This window comes from Crocuta crocuta, unplaced genomic scaffold (assembly GCF_008692635.1).
Source record: "Crocuta crocuta isolate KB4526 unplaced genomic scaffold, BGI_CrCroc_1.0 scaffold6, whole genome shotgun sequence".
Lineage (NCBI taxonomy): Eukaryota > Metazoa > Chordata > Mammalia > Carnivora > Hyaenidae > Crocuta > Crocuta crocuta.
Window position 1 is genome coordinate 1,618,192 of NW_027531917.1, and position 26,208 is coordinate 1,644,399.

The window sequence follows — 26,208 nt, forward strand, 5'->3', positions numbered from 1 at the left end:
CTCAAACAGATTCTTGTACACCCATACAGCCTTCATTCATAGCAGCATTATTTAGCCAAAAGGTAGAAGCAAGTCAACTGGTCATTGAGGAATGAATGGATAAACAAAATGGGGTATATCCATACAATGGAATATTATTCAGTCGTATAAAGAAGGAATTTTTGACACATCCTACTACATGGATGAACTTTGAAGACATTATCCTAAGTGAAATAAGCCAGTCACAAAAGGACAAATACTGTATGATTCCACCTACATGAAGCACTTAGAGTTGTCAACTTCACTTCATAGAGACATAAAGTATAATGATGGTTGCCAAGAGCTGAGGATGGGGGGAATGGGAATTATTATTCAGTGGATGTGGATTTTCAGTCTAAGAAGATGAAAATTTTCTAAAGATGAATCATAGTGATGGTTAGACAACAATGTGAATTACTTAACGCCGTTGCAGTATACACTTAAAAATAGCCAAGATGGCAAATTTTATGACATATGTATTTTATCACAATTTCTTAAAATATTAAAAACATTTAAGGATAGGGGTGCCTGGGTGGCTCAGTTGGTTAAGTGGCCAACTTCAGCTCAGGCCATGATCTCACAGTTGGGTTTGAGCCCCGCATCAGGCTCTGTGCTGACAACTTAGAGCCTGGAACCTGCTTCAGATTCTGTGTCTCCCTCTCTGTGCCCCTCCCCCGCTCATACTCTGTCTCTCTCTGTCTCTCAAAAAATGAATAAATGTTTTTTTTTTTTTAATTTTTAAACATTAAGGGTATAACAGAAGAAAATATTTCTGAAATAAAGAAATATGGGGGGAAATATCAGAAATCACCCCTTTTCTGGAAGTAGATACTTTAAAAATCTATGGCAATGATGCAGACACAAAACCAGACACAAACAGAGAATAAGTCAGAGAAAAATCTTTTTGACTCCATTTGACTAAGTATATGTAGAGCATTTACAGATGTGTATACAACCTTGCTTTCATTATCACACCCCCTAAGGAGACTTTTTAGACATTTCTTCCCTAACTGTCCTCTGATGAAAGTTTAGAACTGCAGATACACTATATAACTGTTTATGTACTGTTATGGTCCTTTAGAAGGCCACAAACCACTATAATACCTAAGATATTTCCCTCCTCCAAGAATAAATTTTGCCCTCTTGGGGACAGTATCACCCTCTTCGAGAAGGCATGATTTACAGTGTTAGCCACTCAAAAAAATGGGTGCCATAGCAAAGAGCAAATTTGACTGACATAATCACAGGACTGGGGATGCACACATACTAACGGATGCTAAAATGTGTCCAAAAGTCTCACAGCAATATTAAAAGTGTCTGCACACTACTAAACTTCTGAACAAAAAGTGAGGAAATCATTTTTAGTATCTTCAAACATCTGGAAGTTGCCATTGTATAAACACTTAGGTGATGAACAAAATTTCACAGAAGTTTAATTCAGATATTTGGTATCATGTATAGAATGCAGTATTACTGATTTGAAGGGGCACCTGCACCCCAATGTTTATAGCAGCACTATCAACAATAGCCAAATTATGGAAAGAGCCCAAATGTCCATTGACTAATGAATGGATAAAGAAGATGTAATATATACACAACGGAATATTGCTTGGCAATCAAAAAGTTTAAATTTTGCCATTTGCAATAATATGGATGGAACTAGAATGTATTGTGCTAAGCAAAATAAGACAGTCAGAGAAAGGCAAATATCATTATTTCACTCATATGTGGAATTTAAGAAACACAACAGATGAACATAGGGGAATGGAAGGAAAAATAAGATAAAAACAGAGAGGGAGGCAAACCATAAGAGACTCTTAAATACAGTGAACAAACTGAGGGTTGCTAGAGGGTTGTTGGGTGGCAGAATGGGCTAAATGGGTGATGGGCATTAAGGAGGGCACTTGTTGGGATGAGCACTGGGTATTATACGTAAGTGATGAATCACTAAATTCTATCCCTGAAACCATTAAAACACTGTATGTTAACTAACTTGGATTTAAATAAAATTTAAAAAAAAGAAAAAGAAATGTGGCATTGCCACTGCTGTTTAACATAACCATTAACAATTTACTTTTCTACGTGGTGAAAATGATATATATAAATTTTAAAGAAACATTCTATAGTTTCTAACTATAGACTTTAAGGAGACTTATAATTTTGCTACTCAAAGTGTGGACCTTGGGCCAGCCTATTATCACATGGGAACTTGTTAAAAATGCTGAATGATAAGCTCCGCCTTAGACCTACTGACACAGAACCTGTAGTTCAACAAGATCTCCAGATAATTCTTATGCATATTAAAGTTTGAGAAAAACTGCTTTAAAAGATGTCTATCAAAATTCTTCCTTAATTCATCAGAGTGTTTCATTTTTTTAACCCAGTAGATTAATTACTCCACTCTTCCTATATAGAGCCCATAGGAAACGCAAACTAGGAAATCATCATACAAAACTGTTAGAAAATCAACAGATACGGAACAGGCAAATTTCTATCCTGGGGGCTACTCTGAAATAAGGTAATTCAGGTGGTTACTAACTTACTGTACATTAACAGGGATGGTAGGGTGGGTTTGGATGGGTTTGTTAGGCATCCACAGCTCCCCTTCAGAAGCAAGGGCAATGGGCCCTGGGAGAATCCCTTCTCCAGAGCTGTGACTAGCAGTACTCTTCCAAGCCTTGGGTTCTTAGCACAGAAATGTTCTTTGAGGGGCAAGGTAAGCAAAGGACAGGATTCCTTTTTCTCTGTAATCTGAGTGTTGTGCCCAAAAATGGCACAGTCCAACTCATCCACTAACCCAACCAATCTCATCAGTTCTACCAGATTTCTTTACTCTGGGGGGTACGAAAGATTTTCTTACGGTCTTCTTAAAATATGAAGGCTTATGTGGTTATCAACGGCAACTTTCTCAGTTAAATCTGAACAGGAAGTAGGGGGTAGGTAGCCAGGTGTGAGCTAGAGAAAGAGAGGGACCCTGGGAAAATCAGAGCCCTGGAAAGAGGTTGACTTCTCCCCATTGTACTCTGCTAGTATCCCAATGGCCTGGTGGCAAGGGTGCAAGCTATAGAGATAACCCCGTCAGATTCAAATCCAAGCTCTCCTATTTACTGCCTAGGGGATCTTGAACCAATTGCTTAATCCCTCTGACCCTCAATTTCCCCACCTATAAAATACAGCTAATTATGTCTACCTCAGATGCTACTATGAAGGCTAAATGAGATCTTGCTGGTCAACTTCCAAAACAAACGTTTAATAAATGTTAATTCCCTATTGCTAACTCCCCACAAAGGAGCAGTATTTTCATTGACTAGATTTGGAAGGAAAGTGTTTTACCTCACAGTCACAAATTAAAGGAACAGGAAGTGCTTTAATAAGAAACCACATATGCTAGCTTTAATGAGTGGCTTCACCAAAACCATAGGAGGCATGATACTCTCTGAGCCTGTTAAAGATTACATAACTCTGAAACTGCTAGTCAGCAGAGAGCTGAATTCCCCTCTTAGACACATGCATGTGTCCTCCTCTCATAGAAAACAGTGGAAATTCAAATGTGTTAAAAGCATTCTAAACCACCAAAAAACCTTGGTTCACAAGAAATCACAGTAAAATTCCTATAAGTAAAATTCACAGTAACTTTGAGGCAAATTCAAAAAAATGATTGATTTAAGAGATCTAAGAATCTTATAAATTTTAGAAAACATCCTACTGCCCATTTTGACGACATCAGCCAAGGCCCAGGTAACATCTACACCCCACTAGGTTGGGAATATCCGCCTTTCTCACCCTCAGGCGTTCAGCATCAGGCCAAGAAAGCCAAAAGGTAACGTTCAGCCTCCTGATCTTCCTGTTAACCTGCAAGGGAGAAATCAAGAGGCCACCACATCAGTCAGCTATGAGCCAAAGGGAAATGGTTTTCTCAGGTACAATTCATTGAGGGTCTCAGAACAATAGAAAATCTTCCCCCTCAGCAGTGCTCTCCATGGCTCTTTAACTTCTGAGAGGGTTTCTTTTGCTTTCTGAGAGCAGGACTTCTTTCAGTCCCAAGTATGAGAAAGGTTTGCCTCCATTCCCTCAGTCAGGAAAAGTCTGCATTGGAGCAACTAAATTATGCTGACCACGGTCACCATTTCCATGCTGGAAAGGATGCTGCAAAACATTTGACATTATATGTGCTGTGCACTGATTTCTTGTGCTACTCACCCCAGACTGACTCTTCTGTGGTCCCAGGGTGCTTCACCTGGACCCTGCCCAACTGTGTCTAAGCAAAATGGAGAGGGGATGATGGATCATACACTGTATCCTGAAGCCAAATAAAGATTCAGGGTTATCTGCATATTTAGATGATCTGTGTGCTTGATCCACTCCTCTATCAGAGATTATTGAGGGTAGAGAATAAGCCTTGCAAATGTTTCTGTCCTTTTATTGTCCAAACAATCTACTATGTGAGAGAGGCAAAATAGATTTCACCTGCCCAGATAATGTATTTCTTTCAATGGCAGATTTAGAGTAGGGGAATATATATTATTATCAAGTGCTTAATATGTACATAATAAACGTCATCCTCTTTGGGACACACCTACCCGATAGTCAGTTTATTAATGCATTAATCCCCATGGAGAGAATCTCTAATCCACCCTACCTAGAAATGTGTTTTCATTCACACAAAATTCCTTCAAATTCTTTATACAGATTGTTATAAGTCTGGGGGTCCAGCCAAGTCATCAAACTTCAGAGTTTCCTTCATTCACAAAATTGTCTTGTAATACTTTAATTTTACAGGGTTAACATAAGAGTTAATGAGGGCATTAAGTGAGAAAATATACTTCTAAATCCACACTCATACCTCCTGGGTGATTTCTGCCTTGGGATATCATGGTTCAACGTCACAGACTAAAGATAAATTGTTACATCAGATTTATGACACTTCCATCAGGCATCCTATCCACCCCTCCACCAGCATCTTAGTCCTTCCTGAGCTTTCAAGGCAAACAGATGTGATTCCTGGCCATTACGAAACGTATAGAAACATCCCTGATTTTCTTTCCTCAAAAACCTGCCCCCCAATATTTTACCCCAAACCAAATATGATCGCCCAAATATCAGAGAGTGATTTCAAAGGAAAGAATCTGAATATGGGAAAAGAAAAATAAAAGCTTAGCATTTAAGATACTTTTTCATACCAAATATCAAATAATAAAAATATACCTTTGTGTTTGAAGAGCCAAGTCATAGAAATACGTAAAGGCAAATCAATTGTTTCCAGCTGTAATCAGCGATAATAACCCAAGTACGTGAGAGCATGAGAAAGATGATCAGTTTCCTTTTGAGGTTACATGATAAGCAGCAGCAGTTAAGCAGCCTTTTTCTCTAAAACTCAGCGTCTGACCTCATGGCAAGAGGAGGCCAGCCCCTCTCCCTGTCCCCCTTTATAGCGTGCGCTTTCTCTTCATCACTCTAAATGGGGGCGGGGGAAGCTAAGGACCTATTTTCTAAAATACAGAATACAAACTGTCGTTCGAAAGAAGTTGCGTGGGCACAGAGGAGGGGCTGAGGAGGCGGGGAGGGGGCAACGAGCACTAGGTTTGTGGATTTTTTTCTGCATACTGGAAATTCCCAAGCCAAAAAGGTACCAACCCGAGTCCCGGACATTCCCCGAGAGGGCCGGCTCCAAGAGCTGGACTGGAGTCCCGCAGAGGAATCAGAAGCAAATCTGAAAACAAAACATTTTTCTTAGAGATGTCTTTTTAAACTCTCAGTGAATCCACGCCGGGCACTGGCGTTCCCTCCTCATTTGATTCCCCTCTTCTTATTTAGCTTTTTCTATCTGGCTTCAAGATGGGGGCGGAGGAGAGGTTGGGAGCAGGTAGATCCTTTCTACGACACGGCACTTCAAAATATGGCAATCAAAAAGGAGTATCGCGATCGCGTAACTTGAAAGACAAAGGACGATCTGAGACCTATACAAAGTAGTGGATCTGTAACAAGAAGATCACGTTAACTTTCACCCGGGCAGGGGCAGAGGGTAGAGGGGGTTGAACAGAGAATGAATTATTGCACAACACTTAAAGGATTTTGCCTATGACATTTGGTTTCACTGTGACTCCTTTTCCTTCTGGGACACTTCACAGCTGTGCTCCCTGTGTTGCTTGCTGCCCTTTCCGCCAGCAGCGTTACTACTCAGCTTTATAATCAGACAGGAAATGTCTGATTCTCCGATAGGAATCCGCATCTGGAGCTAAACACCAGAAGGTCCTTAAAACTTTAATGGAAGGTCCTTCTTAAAAGAAGTCTGACTTCTCATTTAATAGAGAATATTATAAAGCAGAATATTATACTTAAATTCACATTTTTAAAAAGTTAAAATGTAAATGCACTTTCAAAAGACAGGGTAAACTGTACTTGGTCTAGTTCACTTTGTGCTTTTCTACCTTTTGTATCCAATAAACTTCTGCCTGCAGCAACTCTCTTATCTTCCACCCCCTCTCCAAGGTTCCCAGAATTCCTAGGTGCTCCTAGTACTCAAGAACTGTGGTCTCACTTTCAAAGAGAAAAGGAACACCTTCGAAGTCCTATTTAGTGTACATTGAAAAGTCAGGCATTCTAAGGGCACTGAGAACTGCACTCTAGACAAGAGAATAATGCTTAACACAAGAGAATGAGTACACTTAAAGTGGAATTTCTAGCTGGAGCCTGCTTCAGATTCTGTGTCTCCCTCTCTGCCCCTCCTCAGCTTGCCCTCTGTCTCTCTCTCAAAAATAAATAAAAACATTAAACTTTTTTTAAAAAATGGAATTTCTAGCATAAGCAACTAGCTAATGTTAATAAACTGAATTAACCCAAAGGTAATTCTGAGCACTCTCAGAATTGGAGGGGGGTGGTGTTAATTTCCCTGTGCCTCTCTAATTGCTTTTTCCTTTAATAGGGCCCAGAAACAGACTCACTTCTGGCATGTAACATGGATATATTCTTGTTAAACATCCCAATGTATCAATCTGAAACTTAATACCTGAAACCAGTAAGTGTCAGTCAATTGGTATTTAATAAAATAGTGGTTGTTCTGAATGGTAAAATGGATTGTATTAGAACGCCAAAGATCTGTTTTGTATTGCTAATGAAAGGTTACTCTTAATAAGATAACGTCTAGAAAATATAATTTGCATAGAAGGGCCTTATTATGGATTCTCCCTTTCACAAGTAGCATCAAATCAATCATTCAAGTTCTAGAATATAAGGAGATCCACTAAGCGATATTACTGCTGTCATTCCAAAATAAAAATCCTTATGAATTGTTTAACCCATATGAAGTTTAGCTCAATGAAATTATATATTAACCATTTTAATATTTTATTAAAAAAATTTTTTTATGTTTATTTATTTTTGAAAGAGAGACAGAGACAGAGCATGAGCAGGGAGGGGCAGAGAGAAAGGGAGACACAGAATCTGAAGCAGGCTTCAGGCTCTGAGCTGTGAGCACAGACCCCAAAGCAGGGCTCGAACCCACAAACCATGAGATCATGACCTGAGCCAAAGTCTGATGCTCAACCAACTGAGCCACCCAAGTGGCCCTTAATATTTTAAACCTAAATGTCCAACCATAATGGCCAACTTATGTTAATAATGATAACATCATTAGCTGAACTGTTGGGCAGACTTTTATAATTCAGTTATGAAGACTATTTAACAAAGAAAAATATTTGTATGCTAAATAAAAAAACACAGATACAAATTACATATTATCTGTGACTACAGCTAGGTGGATTTTTAAGAAAAAAAACCTGGAAGAAAAGGCTAACACAAAAGGCTAACACATTCAGATGACAGAATTATAGATTCTATCCACAGATTTTCTTTGTCTAGATTTTAGTTTTTAAAAATAATGATGCCCTTTTTAATAGAAAATATATAAAACAAACTATGTTATTTTACTAGCAAGCTAGTAGTCACTAATGGGTGGTACTAGCCTAAAATAAACTTCTCAGAAGAAATTAAAATATTGTATCTAATTGTTCTGGGAAAGATTTAGGTAATATTCCAAACTCCATGCTTAGGCATTTTTTTTTAAAACTTCCACACCAGAGAATGGAAAGACAAATTAGAAAAGGGACAAAATGAATCAGAATACTTCAAGGAACTATGTCATCAAATCTTTAAGAGCTTTTATAACTAAATCAAAAAGTAACAGAAACTGGACAAGATCACAAGAAACCATTTGCACAAACAAGAAATGTGACTCCAAAGCCCTGGAGAAGCAGTGGAAATTGAAATTCTCCTGGGAAGATAACACCTCAGACTCCTCCAGCAATCCTTTAGAAAATGCTCAAAAAGTCCTTTCATGAAAAAGAACATCTCTCTTTACAAAAGTCCGGCACATTGCGGTTGCAAAGGGCTATACACTCTCACATACCCTCATTCAAATCCAAACTCAAGTTCTTCTATAAAATGTACCTAATATCACCTACAGTACTAGATCATGATCAGAATTAAATATTAGAGATTAAGCCCCTGAAATAATAGACAAGTAATATTATTTCCTTAGTTCTATCTTCCTTCTTCCCTTAGTTGGTATTTCTCAAAAGTGTAGAATACTACCATTGCATCAGAATAACTGGATGCTTGTAACAAAGGTTGATTCGACAATTCCCTATACTTTTATCAAATATTTCAGGTGATTCTCAGACACTCTAAAGCTTCAAGACCATTAAAATTAAGCAATTTTAATATGTTTTAACTACTTGTTGGTGCTCCTTAGACTCAGAAAATAATTAAAAAATCTTTTCCCATGTATTTTATAAATTTGAAGGTGGCCCTCAAGTCTAAGAAAGGAAGTTGGTTTTTGTTTTGTTTTGTTTTGAGAGAGAGGGTGTAAGTGATCAAGGGGCAGAGAGAGAGAATCCCATATGGGGTAAGTGGGACTCACCCAAAGCAGGCCTCGAGGTTACCTGATGCAGGGCATGAACTCATGAACCATGTGATCATGATCTGAGCCAAGTCGGATGCTTCATGACTGAGCCACCCAGTTGCCCCACTCTTTATGTTAAAACTCCAATTTCCTTGAGGTGCCTGGGTGGCTCAGTTGGTTGACCATCTGACTTTGGCTCAGGTCATGATTTTATAATTCATGAGTTCAAGTCTGACACTGGGCTGTGTGCTGACAGCTCAGGGCCTGGAGCCTGCTTGGATTCTGTGTCTCCCTCTCTCTCTGCCCCTCCCTCCCCGCAAAAATAAATAAACATTAAAAAAATTTTTTAACTCAAAATTCCTTGACCCATTCTAAGAGTGTATTTTTTCATGCTTTACACATTGGTCTTCATCTCTAAAGCCTCTCCAGTCTCTTTATATATCCATTTAGGGATAACTAAAACTAGACTGTCATCCATTCTGGCTCAAAAAGAAAAGAGTGCTTACTAAATGGTCTCACATTAACTTAAAGTCGTTTAAAATTAATAAGGTAAAGACAGTTAAGTAAAATTGATAATGCTGTTATTTTAAGATAACCAGTAGGAATAGCAGTTTTTTACTTCCAAGCATGAAAGAATGTGTGTACCTTTGTCCCAATCAAGAAGTACTTGTTACAGGGGCGCCTGGGTGGCTCAGTTGGTTAAGCGTCCAACTTCGGCTCAGGTCATGATCTCACAGTTTGTGGGTTCGATACCCAAGCTGGGCTCTGTGCTGACTGCCAGCTCAGAGCCTGGAGCCTGTTTCAGATTCTGTATCTCTCTCTCTCTCTCTCTCTCTCTGATCCTCCCCTGCTCACGCTGTCTCTGTCTCTGTCTCTGTCTCTCTCTCAGAAATAAATAAAACATTTGAAAAAATTAAAAAATAAATAAATACTTGTTACAGATCTCACTATCTAATTTCTAATTAGATTTTCATTTCTAACGTTGGTAAGCAATTCAAACTAACAACCAAAAAATAAACACTTGAAACTGATGGAAGTAACTTGTACAACTTTATAATAAACAACAGGGTTCTGTACATAAAAGTCAATTCTTAAAACCCTCAAACTTCAGAACACAAAAATAAATTTCCATTTATAGATTTCCCCCTTCCAGTTCTAAAAGTGATTATTTTAAAGTATTCATCGTGTAAAATTTAGCTGAATCAAGTAATAACAACTGGCCAACACACATCAACACAACACACAGATTTCATATACACCGCTTCGTATTTCCCTTTTGCTGCTTTTCTAGATAAAAGCAGGACACTGTAAATGTTCTCACTAGAAAATTCTAACCAAAGATACTTGCCTTTCAAGTAATTCAAAAAGGTGAATAAAGAGGAACTCCTGAGACCCAGCAGGCTTCAGTGTGTCACAGGAGCCCCTAACCATAAGCGTCATGAGTTTATCACGCTGAAGATGGACCAACTGAGCTACTCACAAAGATAAGCACAATCTCCTTTACCACACAAGCTACAAACACTCCACTTCCAACCATTTAGGTCAGAACATTTTTCAATTTTTAACATAGTAATTCCTCCCCTCAGGAGAGGCTAATTCAAACACACTCATTAGTATCTTTGGTTACAAGGGCAATACAGTGCGTAGATGTTGTTAATAATGGTTCTCCCATGGCTATGTAAAGATTGGAAAAAATCCTGTAGGTAGATATAAATGCAACTTGCATTTTCTAAGCTCCTTACAAGTCATTATATAAAGTCCAGCTCTTTTTGAAATTTTGTACATTTCAATAGCAGCTATCTCTCCATGGAGCCACCCATAAACTGTCTCCAATGCAGAAAATGTGATTCCTCCAGTTCCTTCCAGGGCAGGCTAGGTCTCCAAGGGGCACACAAAGGACAAGAACATGTCCAGTTGGTTCTTCACAATAACTTCATCCGGATGTAGTTTGTGGGGTAAATAATGAGCCAGGGTCATCTCCCAGGCATCAACGAGATACACTCCAACCCCTGAGAACATCTTCCGGAGGATGGTGTCCAGCTGGAAGTTGTACCAGTCACTATTGAAAAGGCTCACTTCAGGCCCCAGCTCTTGGGCATTGGCTGTCCGGATGACTATCACAGTCTTAGGGCTTCGATCCAGGAGCTGGACCACTGCTCGGCGGATGTTCCTGAGCCGTCGGATATACACTTCCAAAGGGAAGGTGCTGAAGTGGGACCATATAGCTATGGCAACAACTGTGTTCTTCCCTCCCACGATGCCATTCAGCTCATTTGCCACATAATGGAGCTCATTGCTAAAGACGGTCGTAAAACGGATGGGCGGGCCATGGCAGCGGTATTTGAGCAGGATGTTGTGCTTCTGGTCCACCGCAAGGAAGGGACCCACATTCTTGGGACTACCCAAGTTAAACTCCACTAAATCTGAAATGAGGAAAATTCAAATTTATAAAAATGTTCAAAACAAGCACATATATTATGATCATCTTTTACTTAGTGGCTTAAGAGAACTTTTTTTAAAAAAATCAAAGTACAGTAAAAAGGTACAACTGAAAAGGGAATACCTATTTCACTGGCCTCAATGGACCTTCATTCTAACATATTATTTAAACCATCTGTGATAGATTCTATACGTATGTCTGTGTACCTCAGAAGCAAAACAACCTGCTTACCTCTAACCATTAGGTCAAGAAATCTTCCTGTTTGCATTGATTGCTGAATATTTAAAAATCAATTTGGTGTTTGTACATTACTGTTCTAACTGATAAATATTATTTATTCCAGGACAAGGGCTAGAAACTTCTACTTTTTAAGTAAAAACATAATAGTAACCAAATACCTTTTGAAATACATGACAGAAAGAAGCAACCCTGTTTCTTTTGAGTTTCAATTTCACCTATGTATGGAAAATCATATTAATGTCTCACAGAATGTCTATCTCTGTCACAAGAATAACAGAGACTATAACACGAGTTAGAGTTCACTTTTCCCTCCCCTTTATCTAAGTTATGTTTCAAAGTCTAGCTCCTCTGAGGTCTTCTGAAGGTCCCAGGAATCAGTCAGTATTTCTCTTTTGTTACTTCTAAAAAACCCTGTCTGTACAACTCATCACTTAGCATATGCCCCATAAAGGAAAGAGGGCCTGTCTCATATCCCTGAATGTCCCCTGCAAGTGCCTTACAAAGAACAGACTAAGTAACTTCTGGCAACCCAAGTCAATTAACACTTCCTAAGTACCTATTTAGTGCCAGCCACTACAGTGCTGAAAGCCAGCAATGTTCAGATGGAGAAGTCACAGTCCTTGCTTTCAAGAAGTTTACAGTCAATTCTAAAGAAGTAACATCACACCCTAATTGTCCTACATTCTTCTTAAGGGTTAAAGTTTTCACTCTTCTCTCCATGCAGTCCTAGTCTCTTCTTCTAGATTCATTACTACTTAGCATTGGCTCCATTTAAATAGAATAAACTCAAGCTACCACTTTTTTCTTTTGATTAAAATCAAGCACCAGCGTGAGGCTTTATCGAGTGAAAATCTATCTTGCAAAGGATACAGTGGAAAATAATCATGACACTCAATGTGATCACTGCTATGAAAGGAAATATTTAGCTACGTCATTAGAACTTAAACAAACAACTACAGACTCCCAGAGGGCCCTGCCTAGTCAACATGAAAACATGCTTAGCATTATGCCATGCCATACAAATTATAGCCTTTTCCTAGTTTTTAATTTATGTTTTATCAACCAAACTCAGCTGTGTCTGTTTCAATTTAAAAAAAAAAAAAAAACAAGCAAAACAAAAACTGGAATTAACTTTCCACTTTTGGGGATTATACCTACTTCTTCCTCTTTCCTTCGAAAAATTAAATCTGAAATGAAGTTGATATAAAGAGAGAGAGAGGGGGGCGCCTGGGTGGCTTAGTCAGTTAAGCGTCGACCTTAGTCACTTAGGTCATGATCTCACGGTTCGTGGGTTCAAGCCCCGCGTCGGGCTCTTTGCTGACTGCCAGCTCAGAGCCTGGAGCCTGATTCGGTCTGTGACTCCCTCTGTCTCTGACCCTCCCCTGCTCACACTGTCTCTCTCTCTCCTAGAAATAAATAAAAATATAAAAAATAAAAAATAAATAAATAAAATAAAATAAAATAAAATAAAGAGAGAGAGAGAGAGAGAGAGAAACACTACCAATAACTTACAACAAACTATGGGAATTTGCTTTATGGAAAGTCCTGTCCATTTACAACCCTCAAAAACAGTTCCCATGGAATTATTTATCAGCTCTCTAAATTGTAAGCAGGGTCTTTAGTACTGTTACTTGAGGTTCATTCCTTCTCACTCCATCCACACACCTTCCACATAGAGGAAAAGGCCCGTTTGAATAAGGGAGGGCCCTCCAATGAGTGGGACTTTATTCCCTGGGAGTCCAGCAGTGACACCAGGAAGCTAAGAATGCTGGGACTTACCAAGATTCCCTCAGTAGGAGCCAGCTCATCTCAGAATCATATCAATGGAATGCCCAACGGATGACACTGGGAAGGCTGTACTGTATGGATGCATTAAAATGGACCACAGTCTGGCTGCTTCCTTCCAGTTAAATCTATTATAAACTTGGAGTCTGACCAAACAGAACTAGGAGAGAAACAACTGAAAATGTCCACCTCTGTTTTATAGCCCAGAATATCAAAAGAAAAAGACAGCTGTGAGGTGATTCTATCTAGCTGCTCCACTGCACACATGAAGAAGCCCTGGGGAGTAAATAACATGTCCAAGGTCACACAGCTCATCAGTGGTGTGAACTTCAATTCCAGTGTTTCCATCAATACATCACAACCCAACCATGGATCAGAAACCATTACACATCTCTCCAGGGTCAAGACAACTGTTTAGTCCTACAGAGAAATAATTACTTCCTCACCTGATGCCCTTCCTCTGGCACTGGTGTGAAGAAAGCTGATTTTGTGCATGTGGAAAAGAATGATGAAACAAAATGCAAAGTACCAACCTGGAACAAACGTAGTAAGGTATTCAAACCATTGCCTGATCGTTGAGTCACCAAACAAATACACCACTTTTCTTTGTAAGCATTCTGTAATGTTGTCAGGGTCATTAAACTGGCGCATCTTAAACTTTCTGGGCCTCCACTGATCTTTATAATAAAACCCAGAAGGAAAAGTTCCTGAGCCGTGAGATAGTTCTAGATTGTTGGTTTCTGAAAAGAAAAAGGAAAAAAAATAAGATATTCTGAAAGTCTTCTCCAACTAACTATATATGGAAAATGTTCCAAGAAACAAAATTATGCCCCCATATCTGTTAGCCTGCTGGTATATGGGTAACATTTCCTGCCATCACATCTCAAAGAAATCCCAGACTTTCCCCTTGCCACAAAAGGTTCTCCTTTGCACAAAAATAGGAAGATCTGAAATTTGTGTGAGAGTATTGGTGGACAGAGGGGGAGAAGGGGACTTTGGGCATTCCCTCTGATTATGTACCTTTTTATCAAGGCTAAAAATAAAGGCAAGCAAATACCATGAAAATGTGTAGATAGTAAGCATTGTCGAACATTACCCCAGAATAAGTTTCTCATCCAAAGGCCTATGAGGCAAGTAACACCTTAAATTCATATTTTACATATGCCTAGTAATAATAGTCCACTGTTTCTCAACCTAATAAAAGGAAAGTTTTAACCCATGGGTCCGGCAATCAAATATTAATTCACAAATCCACCACTTAATACAGCGAAGAAACCAAATACACACACTCTAAAGAACTATTCCCTACAATACGAAAGGATTGGAAGGTCTTTATGCACAATGAGCAGTATTTAAAATGCAGCAGCCAGTGAGTACTCATGGTTGTAGCCCAGCTGCACATGTCAGGATTGCCGGGACACCCTTCAGAGGGAAAGTCAACACCCTTCCTCCCTAACACCCCCCTTGTAAAATGCTGTTGTAAGAACAACACACTTTAATGCTTCAAAATAAACAGACAGGAATGGCTAAACTTTCTTATGAGTTTACTTTGCAATTAAATATATTATCTCATATGATGCTCACAATAACCCTTTTAAAGTAAGTCCTAATGTTACTCCTACTTTTTAGAACAGCAACTTGACCTAGATCCAGAGCTAGCAAGCAGCAAAGCCAAGACCTGATCCAAGCAGGTGAGCCCCAAAGCCCATGTTCTAACCACTATGCTATCCGTGGGCTATCCCACGTCTCAAAAGTAGAGGCATGTAGATGCCAGCCGTTTTCTTTTTAGCTTTTATCCTGAAGGCATACACTTACTCTTTTCTAACACCTATTCAAATCTACAATCTTCAAAAACCACCAATTATTTTATATCACTTCCTTACACACCCCTAAGCTTAAACTTTGACCATAATCCAGTAATTCTACAGTCTCACCTGTTAAACCACAATTCAAAATCCAAATGTTTATACGACTCAGAAGTCTAAATTTGAGTCCCAGATTTGTGACTATTTTCAGCTTATTATCTTGATATTATAAGATAATACTCAAAATTATTTTGGTTCTATTCCCTTCAAAGAAGATGCCCTACAGACAGATAGTGCATTTTTAACCTTTTAATTCAAGCATCTGCTAATTCTTTGAAAGTTCAGGGCTTAAGCTGAAAAGTAAACAGCATTTTAGAAAGCTTTACTTGGAAAATGTCACTGTCAAAGAAAAAAAGGAGAGGGGGTGGGGTAAATATTTATTTGGCTCATTCAAAAACAATTTCTCCACATGTTACCAAAGTGTGACTCTATGTTACCATACCTTGCCCAAAGCTTCCTCATTATATCAACATGTCAAGGTTAACAGAGACAGGGAGCTCCAGACCAGACACCTGGGGCCCAAAGAAAACATCTACTAGAAGGGGAATTAAAAGTGATTTTGAAGTTACACTTTTTGCCATGGTTCATTCATGAGACTTGACTACTCTGTACCAAATACCTGTTATAAAGGAAAGTGTATATCACACAGGAAACAATTACCATTTCCATTCAAATGTTAATTATATTTACTACTAGAGTTAAGTCAAGCAAAGCAAATCAATTACTGAACTGACATTAATTCTTCACACATGCAGCACTAGATAACAGAGCGAATCTTTAAAGTGTAATGCATGTACCTACATTGCCCTCTTCTGGTCAGCTGAGGCAAAAACATTTCTTATTTTAATAAGACTTTAAGCAGTCTGAAGTTATTTTAAAAGTCTGCATTTCTTGGGGCACCTGGGTGGCTTAGTCGGTTAAGCGTCCGACTTTTGCTTGGGTCATGATCTCACGGTTCGTGGGTTCGAGCCCCGCCTCAGGGTCTGTGCTGACTGCCCGCTCAGAGCCTGGAGCTGTTTCAGAGTCTGTGACTCCCTCTCTCTCTGACCCTCCCCTGCTCACGCTGTCTCTCTCTCTCTCTCCCCTAGAAATAAATAAAAGACATTAAAAAAAAGTTTTTAAAAAAAGTCTGCATTTCTTGGAAATTGGAATGCACTTTCACATAAGATATGAAAGTCTCTTAAATCAATAATATAACCCCTAATGAACCATACATGTGGAATAAAAATAACTTTTTAAAAATTTATTTGTGAGAGAGAGAGAAAGCACAAGCAGGAGAGGGGCAGAGAGAGAGAGGGAGAGAGAGAATCCCAAACAGGCTCCCCGCTGTCAGCACAGAGCCTGATGCGGGCCTCCAACTCACAAACCAGCACCAGATCATGACCTGAGCCTAAGTCAAGTTGGACACTTAATTGAAATAGTTTTAAAACAAAAATGAATTATTACTTAGACTTTACAGTTTTCTTAAATACTGATGGAGAAGGAAGTAGTTTTTGTGTAGTTTTGTGTAGGTGGTTATCAGAGGGAGATAAGATTTTTAGGCAGAATCAGAAGGGATAGTTTCAATTACCTGCAAGTTAAGGTCCCTGCTTCTCTAAAATGTCTTGGCTTTTCTTTAAAACCCATAGCTAATATTTTGCTCCAAAGGGTGGCATCCCATGCTGTTCATTAGCCAAAACGACAGCTATTTGGACCACAGATGAGATAAATGAGAGAGAAGGGCAGAGAAGAAAATTTTCCCTCAACTATCTAGAAAGAGCTGGATGAGAGGAAGACAGTGTGAGTTAAGGGTGGGAGGTATATGTGAGCGCATGTCAGTGCACATACGAAGTCCCTTAACTTTATAGCATAGAATTATCAGTAGAATTAAGAAAAGTAAAAGGCAGGCCAACAGGAGCATATAGTTCATGAGAGGAAAAACAAGACAAGACAGAGACTCAAACAATCCCTCGCGTCAGGGAACACTAAGAGCACCTACACGCTTGGGTGCCATCTCAGGGAGATGAGAAATCAGGACAGTGTGTGTCGAGCTGCTCAGGCACACCTTGTCAAGCACTGGGGCTATGAGAAGTCCTGGCTACACAGTAGTTATTGTAGCTTGAGTTTACCCTTGCGTCCCCCCTGGAAAACCTTTGGAATTTAATTATTTTCTTTATACTTTAGTCCCCTAAGACCTAAGCATTTTTCAGAGGAAAGCTAAATAAGTACAGGTAGAAATACTTATAGATTCAAAGAATGCTGAAAGGGACCTCAGATAATGACTAGTACAAATGTCTTTTAAAGGTGAAGACCGTATGTCACAGAGAGACTTTACGAAGTTTCCCAGAAAGCGGTAGAGCTAGCTAGTGGTAAACATGGTCCTGTTTACAAAGGTATACATTTCACTACTGATATAGTGGTGGAAGTGGGCTTCCTACCCCCAAATGATGCCAGTCAGTTGGATTTCACATAGCATATGAGCACTTTGATTTTCTAAGTTAACCAAACAAAATGTATTCTGTACCAAGTATTTTTTCCAACAGCTGGAAAGTGGTTGTCTTTAAAAACAACTTTGACCAGCAGTGCCTGGGTGGCTCAGTTGGTTAAGCCTGACTCTTGGTTTTGGCTCAGATCATGATCTGATGGTTCCGTGAGTTCGAGCCCTGCTCAGGCTTTGCACTGACAGTAAGAAGCCTGCTTGGGATTCTCTCTCCCCCAACCCACCCTCAGAATAAATAAATAAACCTTTAAAAAATATATTTGTCCACTTTATTGTGATAGCACCTCTACCTTTCCATTTTCTAAACAACATCAGAGTGAGGTCTCATCTACCAACTCATTAGTATAGTTTTCATCGGACAACATAAAACACTATTTTATCATTCATTCCATCATTTGGATGCATTTAAACTAGAGAGTTGATAAACTCTACTACTGCAAACAAACCCAAACATCAGGACATCCTCCCCCACGCCTCCCAAGCATATTAAGCAGAAAAAGAGCTAGACTCCAGTCAGAGGTTCTGGTTTATGTCTGACTCCAATAGGAGACCCCACACCTCTCCAATAGGAGACCCCAGAAATCACTTAAAACTCTTATCTTAGTCATCTGCTGTATTCTCAGAGTCCAGTCTAGCATCAGACACAGAGCAAATGTTAAAATGATGCCTGAATGAGTCTCTGGACCTTGCTTTCATTACCTATAAAATGGGTAAACTACTAGTTATTTTGAAGGGCTGTTGTGAAAGTTCAATACTGTAGTAGTATTAATAGTTTTTAATAGTGAAGGGCAACACTGGAATGCTGGAAATATTCTATATGTTCTAAGCATTCTATGTCTTCATGTGGGTAGTCGTTATTTTATTAGTTTTCTATTGTTGCATGACAAATCACCACAAACTTAGTGACTTAAAAACAAGAGATATTATCACATAGTTCTGCTGAGAATCCGGAGCGTGACAGAGGTGGGTTCTCTGCTGAGGGTCTCACAGGATGAAATTAGGTTGACAACAGGATTGTGCTCCTTTCTGTAAACAAGAGAAATCTGCTTCCAACCTCATTCAAATTACTGGCCACATTCAGTTCCTTGTGGTGATAATACTGAGTTTCTTATTTCTTTGTGGTTGTCAGTGAGGGAATGCCCTTCAGCTCCCAGAACCTGTCTAATTTCTTGCCACATGGCCTTCTCCATCTCTAGAGCCAGCAACAAAGAATTCCCCTAATATGGAAGCCTTCTCACACTTTGAATCTCTTCAAGAAGAACCTGGTCCCTGCTGAGGGCTTATCCAATGAGGTCAGATCTAACCAGGATAGGATCTCTTTTTTTAAAGTCATGAGACTGACATCCTATCACATTTACAAGTCTTTCCCACACTCATGAGAAAAAGAATTATATAAAGGCAGGGATCAGTGGGAGTCATCTTAGAAGTCTGCCTACCACAGCTACAAAGACAGATAAAAATGTAAAATTCCATTGTACTATATATTTATAATCCATGTGCTCTATTGTATGTAAGATACACCTCAAAAGATGAAGAAAAAGGGTGCCTGGGTGGCTCAGTCAGTTGAAAGTCCTACTCTTAATTTCGGCTTGGGTCACAGTCCCAGGGACATGGGCTTGAGTCCCATTGGGTCCTGCAATGGGCTCTGTGCTGAGTGTGGAGCCTGCTTGGGATTCTCATTCCCTCTCTTCTCTCTCTCTCTCTCTCTCCCTCCCCCNAATTTTTAAAAAGATAAAGAAAATAGCAAAGGGCTACAAAGATGTTAATGTTTATTCTGTTGCTATTAAATCTAGTTTTACCCCAAACTCTAAGTAAGCTTCCCCCCAAAATGTGAACTCTGGTTTAGTTATTGATGAGGTTAGAAGCCATCAAGGCTTCTTTCAGGCTATGAAGATCTAGGGACCACAGTACAGGTGCTACTGAAAATTCAGCAGCAATTCTTACACTGGGAAAGGCTGTCAGAAACCAGATGCTTATCCCTGATGAGGTAGTTTCATCTAATTAAAAGCTATGTTTCTTTGCTTTTGACTGGAATACCCATGCATGGGGGTAGACAGGTAATCTCAAACAATTCAACAGACTGAAAATGCATCTTAGAATAATTTTAACTTGCAGGAAGATCAATTAATTAATACTTTTTTAAAATGTTGATAGGGAAACAAAACCATTCAAAACATAGGATTTGTAAGTAAAATAATAAAAGGAGAAAGACTATGAACCCTTCCAAGTCCAGGGCAAATAATACACAAGATGGGCATGAAATATCTTGTGGTGTCAGAGAGTAAGGAAGTACTTAAGGAAAAAAAGTGTATAAATATGTACACACACACACACACACACACACACACACATACACACACACACATATATATGGTAGTACATCAAAGAGGCATAGGAGCCAAACTGAAAAAAATCCCCAATTGCCAAAACTGAAGCAATTAGAGCAACAAAATAAATAACAACTGAATTGGGTAATAATCCAAAGAATGAGATAAATAATCATGAGTCATGAGTCTGGAAGGACATAATTAAATAATGGGAAAGAAAGGACAACTCTTCCTTATAGAAAAATTCCAATTAATAAGTGTCTTAGAAATGAGAGATTAGAAAGTCACCATTAAATACCACCCAAATAATTCCTGCTGACAAGACCTATTACTGAATGCTAAAATTAGTGGGTGGAAGTATAAGCAGAAATAGGAAGTTTACATCCTGATGTAATACAGAGATATCCAGGATGACTTTGCAATAGTTTCCTGTGGCTACTATAACAAATTACCACATATTCAGTGGCTTAAAACAACACAAACATGTTCTCTTACAGTTTTGGAGGCCAGAAGCCAAAATCAGTGTCACTGGGCCAAAACCAAGGTATCAGTAAGGCCATGCCCTCCCTGAAGAGCGAGGGAAGAATCTGTTCCCTTTCCTCTGCTACAGCTATATTCTTTGGCTCATGGTCTCTTTCTCCATTTGGTAAGCCAGCAGCATGGCATCTTCAAATTTCTCTCTGCTTCTGCTGTCACACTGCCTTATGCTTCTGTATGAAATGTTCCACCTCCTCCTTTGTAAAAGGACACTTGTGATTGCATTTAGAGCCCACTCAGATTATCCAGATAATCTCTCCCCATCTCTATACCCTTAGCTTAATCATGCAAGCAAAATTTCCTTTGCCATCCAACATAGTAATGTTCACAAATTTGAGGGATTAAAATCTGGTTATCTTTGGGGGCCATTATTCAGTCTACCACAGTCTCAAAGTATCTCCCCACAATACAGAGAAGAGAACCCTGGCAGACACCACTTTAACCAAGTGATCAAATTTAACATCATTAACAATACATATTGACATCATGTTCTCCCTAAAAAGGACACAAGAGCATTTCTGTGCCATTCTTCCAAAAATGCATACTCTCCTTCCAATCATTAGAAAACATTAAAAAATCCAAATTTAGGAACATTCTAAAAACTATCTGACCAAAGCTCTTCAAAGTGTAAAGGTCAAGAAAATGTCACAGAGGGAAGACTAAAGAAACATGGTGACTAAATGCAATCTGGGATTCAGCATGGGATTATGAAACAGAAAAAGGACGTTAGTGGAAAAACTCATGAAATCCAAATAAACTCTACAGCGTAGTTTAATGATACTGTACTGATGTTAAAATGTTAAGTTTTGAAAGTATTCTGTGGTTACATAAGATGTTGGCATAAGGGGAAGCTGTGTGTAGGCTATACAGGAACTTTATACTATTTCTGTAACTTATATTTAAGTCTAAAATATTCTGAAAACAAATATATATATATATATTAAAAAAAGAGAAAGAAAGGAATGAAAAGAGGAAGATAGGGAGGGACGGGGAGGGATGTGAGCCCTTGGTTTAGGGTCTTTGAGTGCACCCTGCTGGTTACAGGAGTGAACTGCAGTGAAGTTCTCCTAAGTGGGGTGTCTTTGATGTTAGGTAAAGCCATTGCCCTTCTCTTCTCTTTCCAGTAATGTGCCTGCTCTGAGGAGGTCTTCTCAAAGCCAAGCTCTTCTCCTATTGATTCATAGTTCCTTTCTTCCTCTAAAACACCACCAAAATTCTCACTAGTTACAAAATCTGTCTTCTTTCTAAACAGAACAATACATCACAAACCCACAACCACTTCTTGGCTGAACATCGAGACCTGTCAGGTGCAGGTAAATCATCCAAAGCTCCACCCACTGACCATCTCACGAGACACCCAGAGACAAGGCAGCCGAGCAAGGAGGCTGGGGCTCAGGCAGAGAAGGATAGAGTATGAGGAGCATAGGACTAGGAGGAATAGACATGGAGGCCGAGTCCCAAGTCAATAAAGGCAAATAAGAGTATTTCTGTTAATGATGTTTCATATATGAATCCTTTCAAATTAGTAATTCACTGGCTTTAAGTAAATCAAATATAGTTTTTCATTAGGAAAAGACTGGCACATGACAGTGGAGACCAGAGATATAGACTGGCAGTATCCTGGCCGTATCTGGGCCACAGACAAATTTTATTTAGCCCACACAATATTTTAAATGTGTGCAATTGGATGCCAATGTTTTTTTTTTCCTTAANTATCTCAGCATGGTTTTGATTTGTATTTCCCTGATGATGAGGGATGCTGATGGATGCCAATTTTTTAAAATCTGGAGATATTACATTTAAAGATTAAGACTTCTGATTTTTGTTCATGGAAAAAAGAAACCCTGTAGATCGACCACATTTCTGTACAAGGCAGCAGGAGCTGCAGACAGGCTGTCCTTGCTCTTCGGTTCTTCCCCCACCACTCATACAAGGCATGCCTATGACTCATACCCACCCTGGCTAGACTCCTATGTATTATACACTTAGGCCCTATGGCATCTGTGTGGCAATCTGTGCAATATCTATCATATATACTGTCCATATATGCTTTCAACAGCTAAAAGGACCTTGCCATCCGCATAAGTTTCGTTAATAATAGTTATCCTTTCTTTCTAAAAGTCACCATGGCTAACATAGAACATGTACATTTACTCTTCTCAATTTTGATGTTTTACTTTTAACAATACCTATGCCAGTGGATCAAAATCATCTAGAAGGTTTGCTAAAACACAGATTGCTGGGCCCCACGCCCCAGAGTTTCTGATTTAGTAGCCTGAGATAAGACCTGAGAATCTGCAATTCTAGCTGATGCTGTTAATCCAGAGATCACAATTTGAGAAAACGGAAGCTCACTAAAGTGATTTTGATTTTAAAAAAAAAATCCTTGCCAATTTTACACGCATTTCTTTAATAACTCTGGAGTAGTGATATCCAACAGAACTTCTGCAATGATGGATAACTACATTCCATATAACATGCTGTCCAACATGGCAGCCACCAGCCACGCACTGCTCTGGAGGATGTGTGGCTTAAGAATTAAATTTTAGGGGCATCTGGGTGGCTCAGTCAGTTAAGTGTCAGACTTCAGCTCAGGTCATGATTTCACAGTTGTGAGTTCGAGCCCCATGTTGGGCTCTGTGCTGACAGCTCAGAGCCTGGAGCCTGCTTGGATTCTGTGTCTCCCTCTCTCTCTGCCCTTCTGCTCATGCTCTATCTCTGTCTCTCGGAAATAAACATTAAAAAATTGTTTAAAAGAAGAATTAAAATTTTAATTTTAGTTAATTGTAATTAATTTACATTTAAATAGCCACGTGTGGCTAGTAGCTACTATAACGGACCATATGGCACTGAAGGCTCTATAGGAACCAATCAGAGAGGGAGGAGGGGGAAGAAGATGGCTTTCACAAGAGTATAAATAGCCAAGCCCAAGACTGTGCACATAAGGTCTGATTTATTTTAATCAGAAAGCTCTTTTACTATTTTCAATTGTGCCCAGAAGTATCCATAGCATATTAAAAGGAGGAAAGAAGTTTTCATGACATTAGTGAAACCACAGAGCCTCAACCCATTTAGCAAGAAAAACAACAAATCCTCAAGCTCATTCTTTTTACCTTTCATTCTCCTGGGAATCACAGTCACCCAGTCAGGTCCACTGGAGTTGATTGGCATTTTGATATTGACACCACTTTAAAAGGAATAAGAAGAATATAAGCTTAGATTCAAGAACATTTATTTTCTAATATGTGTCTTCATTTGCAAATAAAAAAATAGGATTTCACAGAAGCTTAAGATGAAATATTCTTATAAATGGTACTCCACACAATTAATTAATGAACTAGGTCCCTTAAAATAAGTAGGTTATGTGGATATATAGAGTGAATAGAAATTAAATAGGTTTTTAATTTTTCACTGCATAGTCCTGAGAGTATAAGCTTCAAAATGACAAATTCTAGTTTGAATTCCTTATTCCCCTTGGACTCAGAAAGTGGCCCACACTAGTGAGAATGTCCATTCTGTTACTATCTAACTTTCAGGCGACAAATCTATGTCAGATTCCTCAGGTCTTGCCCAGAACAGATGAGTCGTACAGGAGACACTTGTCCACAGATATGTGCTCTTTTGGTACTTTGTTCACCATTGCTATGGCTCTGTAGTGTCTCTTTTTAAAACATATGCTCCTTGGCGACACAGACAGTCTCACTCACGTTTTGTCTCCAGCACTTAGCACAGGCCCTGGGCTAGAGTCCATGCCTGGACAATATTAGATAGAAGGCTGTGTGAAAAAGTGGGAGAGAGTGGAGTCCAGGGGAAAAGTACTAGAAATTTGGTGTAACTATGCAAGAAATTGGGTCACAACAATTACTTCTTACATTTAGATCAAAAACAAACAAAAAAAATAAAATGCTAACTTTCCAAATTCTTGATATGTGAACTTGAATCACAATATTTTGTTTTATCAAAAATTAATTCAAAAGAAGTATGTTCTTAAATAATTCTTTTTATTTTTTTTATGTTTGCTTATTTTTGAGACAGAGAGAAACAGAGCATGAGTGGGGGAGGGGCAGAGAGAGAGGGAGACACAGAATCCAAAGCAGGCTCCAGGCTCTGAGCTGTCAGCACAGAGCCCGACATGGGGCTCGAACCCACAAACCATGGGATCATGACCTGAGCCGAAGTCGGACACTTAACCAACTGAGCCACCCAGGAACCCCTGCTCTTAAATAATTCTTAAGCTTCCAAATGAACAAAGGAAAAAAAGAGAGAGACTAAAAAACAGAAAGTATAAAAAACTTATGGAGAACAAACAGATGGGGGGAGGTGGTGGGAGATGCGTGAAATAGGTAAAGAAGATTAAGGGTACACTTCTATTGATTAGCGCTGAGTAATATATGGAATTGCCGAATCACAATCAATATCATACACCTGACTAATATAACACACTGTATGTTAACCACACTGGAATTAATTCTTTTAAATAAATTAAAAGAATAATTCTTGAGCTTCTACTATGGCCCTGGCACCGTCCTAGATGTCAGGGGTGTAACAGTAAACAAGACACACAGTGTCTCCTCCTTCAGGGAAATGATATTCTAATGGAGCGACAAGAAACAAGGAAGGCAGTGTAGCTGACCTTGAACAACATGGCTTTGAATTGTGCAGCTTCACTTACACATGGATTTTTTCAATAAATACAGTACAGTCCCATAAATGTATTTTCTGTTCCTAATGATTTTCTTAACATTTTCTTTTCTCTAGCCTACTTTACTATAAGAATACAGTATATATAATACATACCGCATACAAAATATGTGTTAATCAACTAATTTTATCAGTAAAGGTTCCAGCCAATGGTAGGATGTTAGTAGTTAAGTCTTTGGGAAGTCAAAAGTTATAGCAGATTTTTGACTGTGCACGTGGCTGGCGCCCCTACTCCTGTGGCTTTAATAGGTTGACAGTATGTTAGAAAATAGCTTATATATGTTACATTTCGGAGAGAACATGACTTTTAAAACAGCACAAATAAACTGCTTTCATGAGAAAGCTTTAAGATAAGGAAAAGAAGAAAATTTGTCCTTTGTAATTTTCCTATAAAAATGTTTAATCTCAATCTGGTCATGTAGAAACAACAAAGCAGCAAATCCAAATTAAGGGCCATCCTACAAAGCAGTGGCATCAAATCCTTAATGTTGCGAAAAACATGCGAGAGGGAGTGTCTGGGTAGCTCAGTCGGTTTAGTGTCCGTCTCTTGGTTTCAGCTCAGATCATCATCTCTTCATGAGTTCGAGTCCCGTGTCTGGCTCTGCCATTTAAATTCTTAAATTTTAGTTTTTCTCCCACTTTTTTCCACATGGCATTTCAGTAAGTTATTAGCTGTACCTCCTCTTTTTTGCTAAGCCACTAAGTGGACTGACAACACAACTCTAAAACTGGAGAAACTGAGCAGCCTTCACACATCGGCTAAAAGTACACAGAACTGAAATCATCTGCTCACCATCACTGATAAATAGCATGTCTGAAATTGAACCCAGGAATAAAACTGAAGCTAAAGTCTTTGTATACTCGGCCACACAAAAAAACTGGACAGTCTTCTGAAGAACAGTACAGTAATACATTGA

At 39.0% G+C, this 26,208-nt stretch overlaps 1 protein-coding gene across 2 annotated transcripts in view; it reads right to left on the minus strand.

Annotated features, from left to right (window-relative positions):
- Positions 1-9,950: 9,950 nt before the first annotated feature.
- The window catches only part of NXPE3 (neurexophilin and PC-esterase domain family member 3), a 42,862-nt gene continuing 26,604 nt past the window's right edge, over positions 9,951-26,208 (minus strand). For both annotated transcript variants that reach the window (XM_077774851.1, XM_077774852.1), the window contains 3 exons: positions 23,704-23,777; positions 13,916-14,122; positions 9,951-11,340 (listed from right to left, as the gene is read on the minus strand). In XM_077774851.1, the coding sequence (XP_077630977.1) occupies positions 10,790-11,340; positions 13,916-14,122; positions 23,704-23,777 (832 nt within the window). In that variant the 3' untranslated portion in view covers positions 9,951-10,789. The remainder of the gene's footprint in view (positions 11,341-13,915; positions 14,123-23,703; positions 23,778-26,208) is intronic.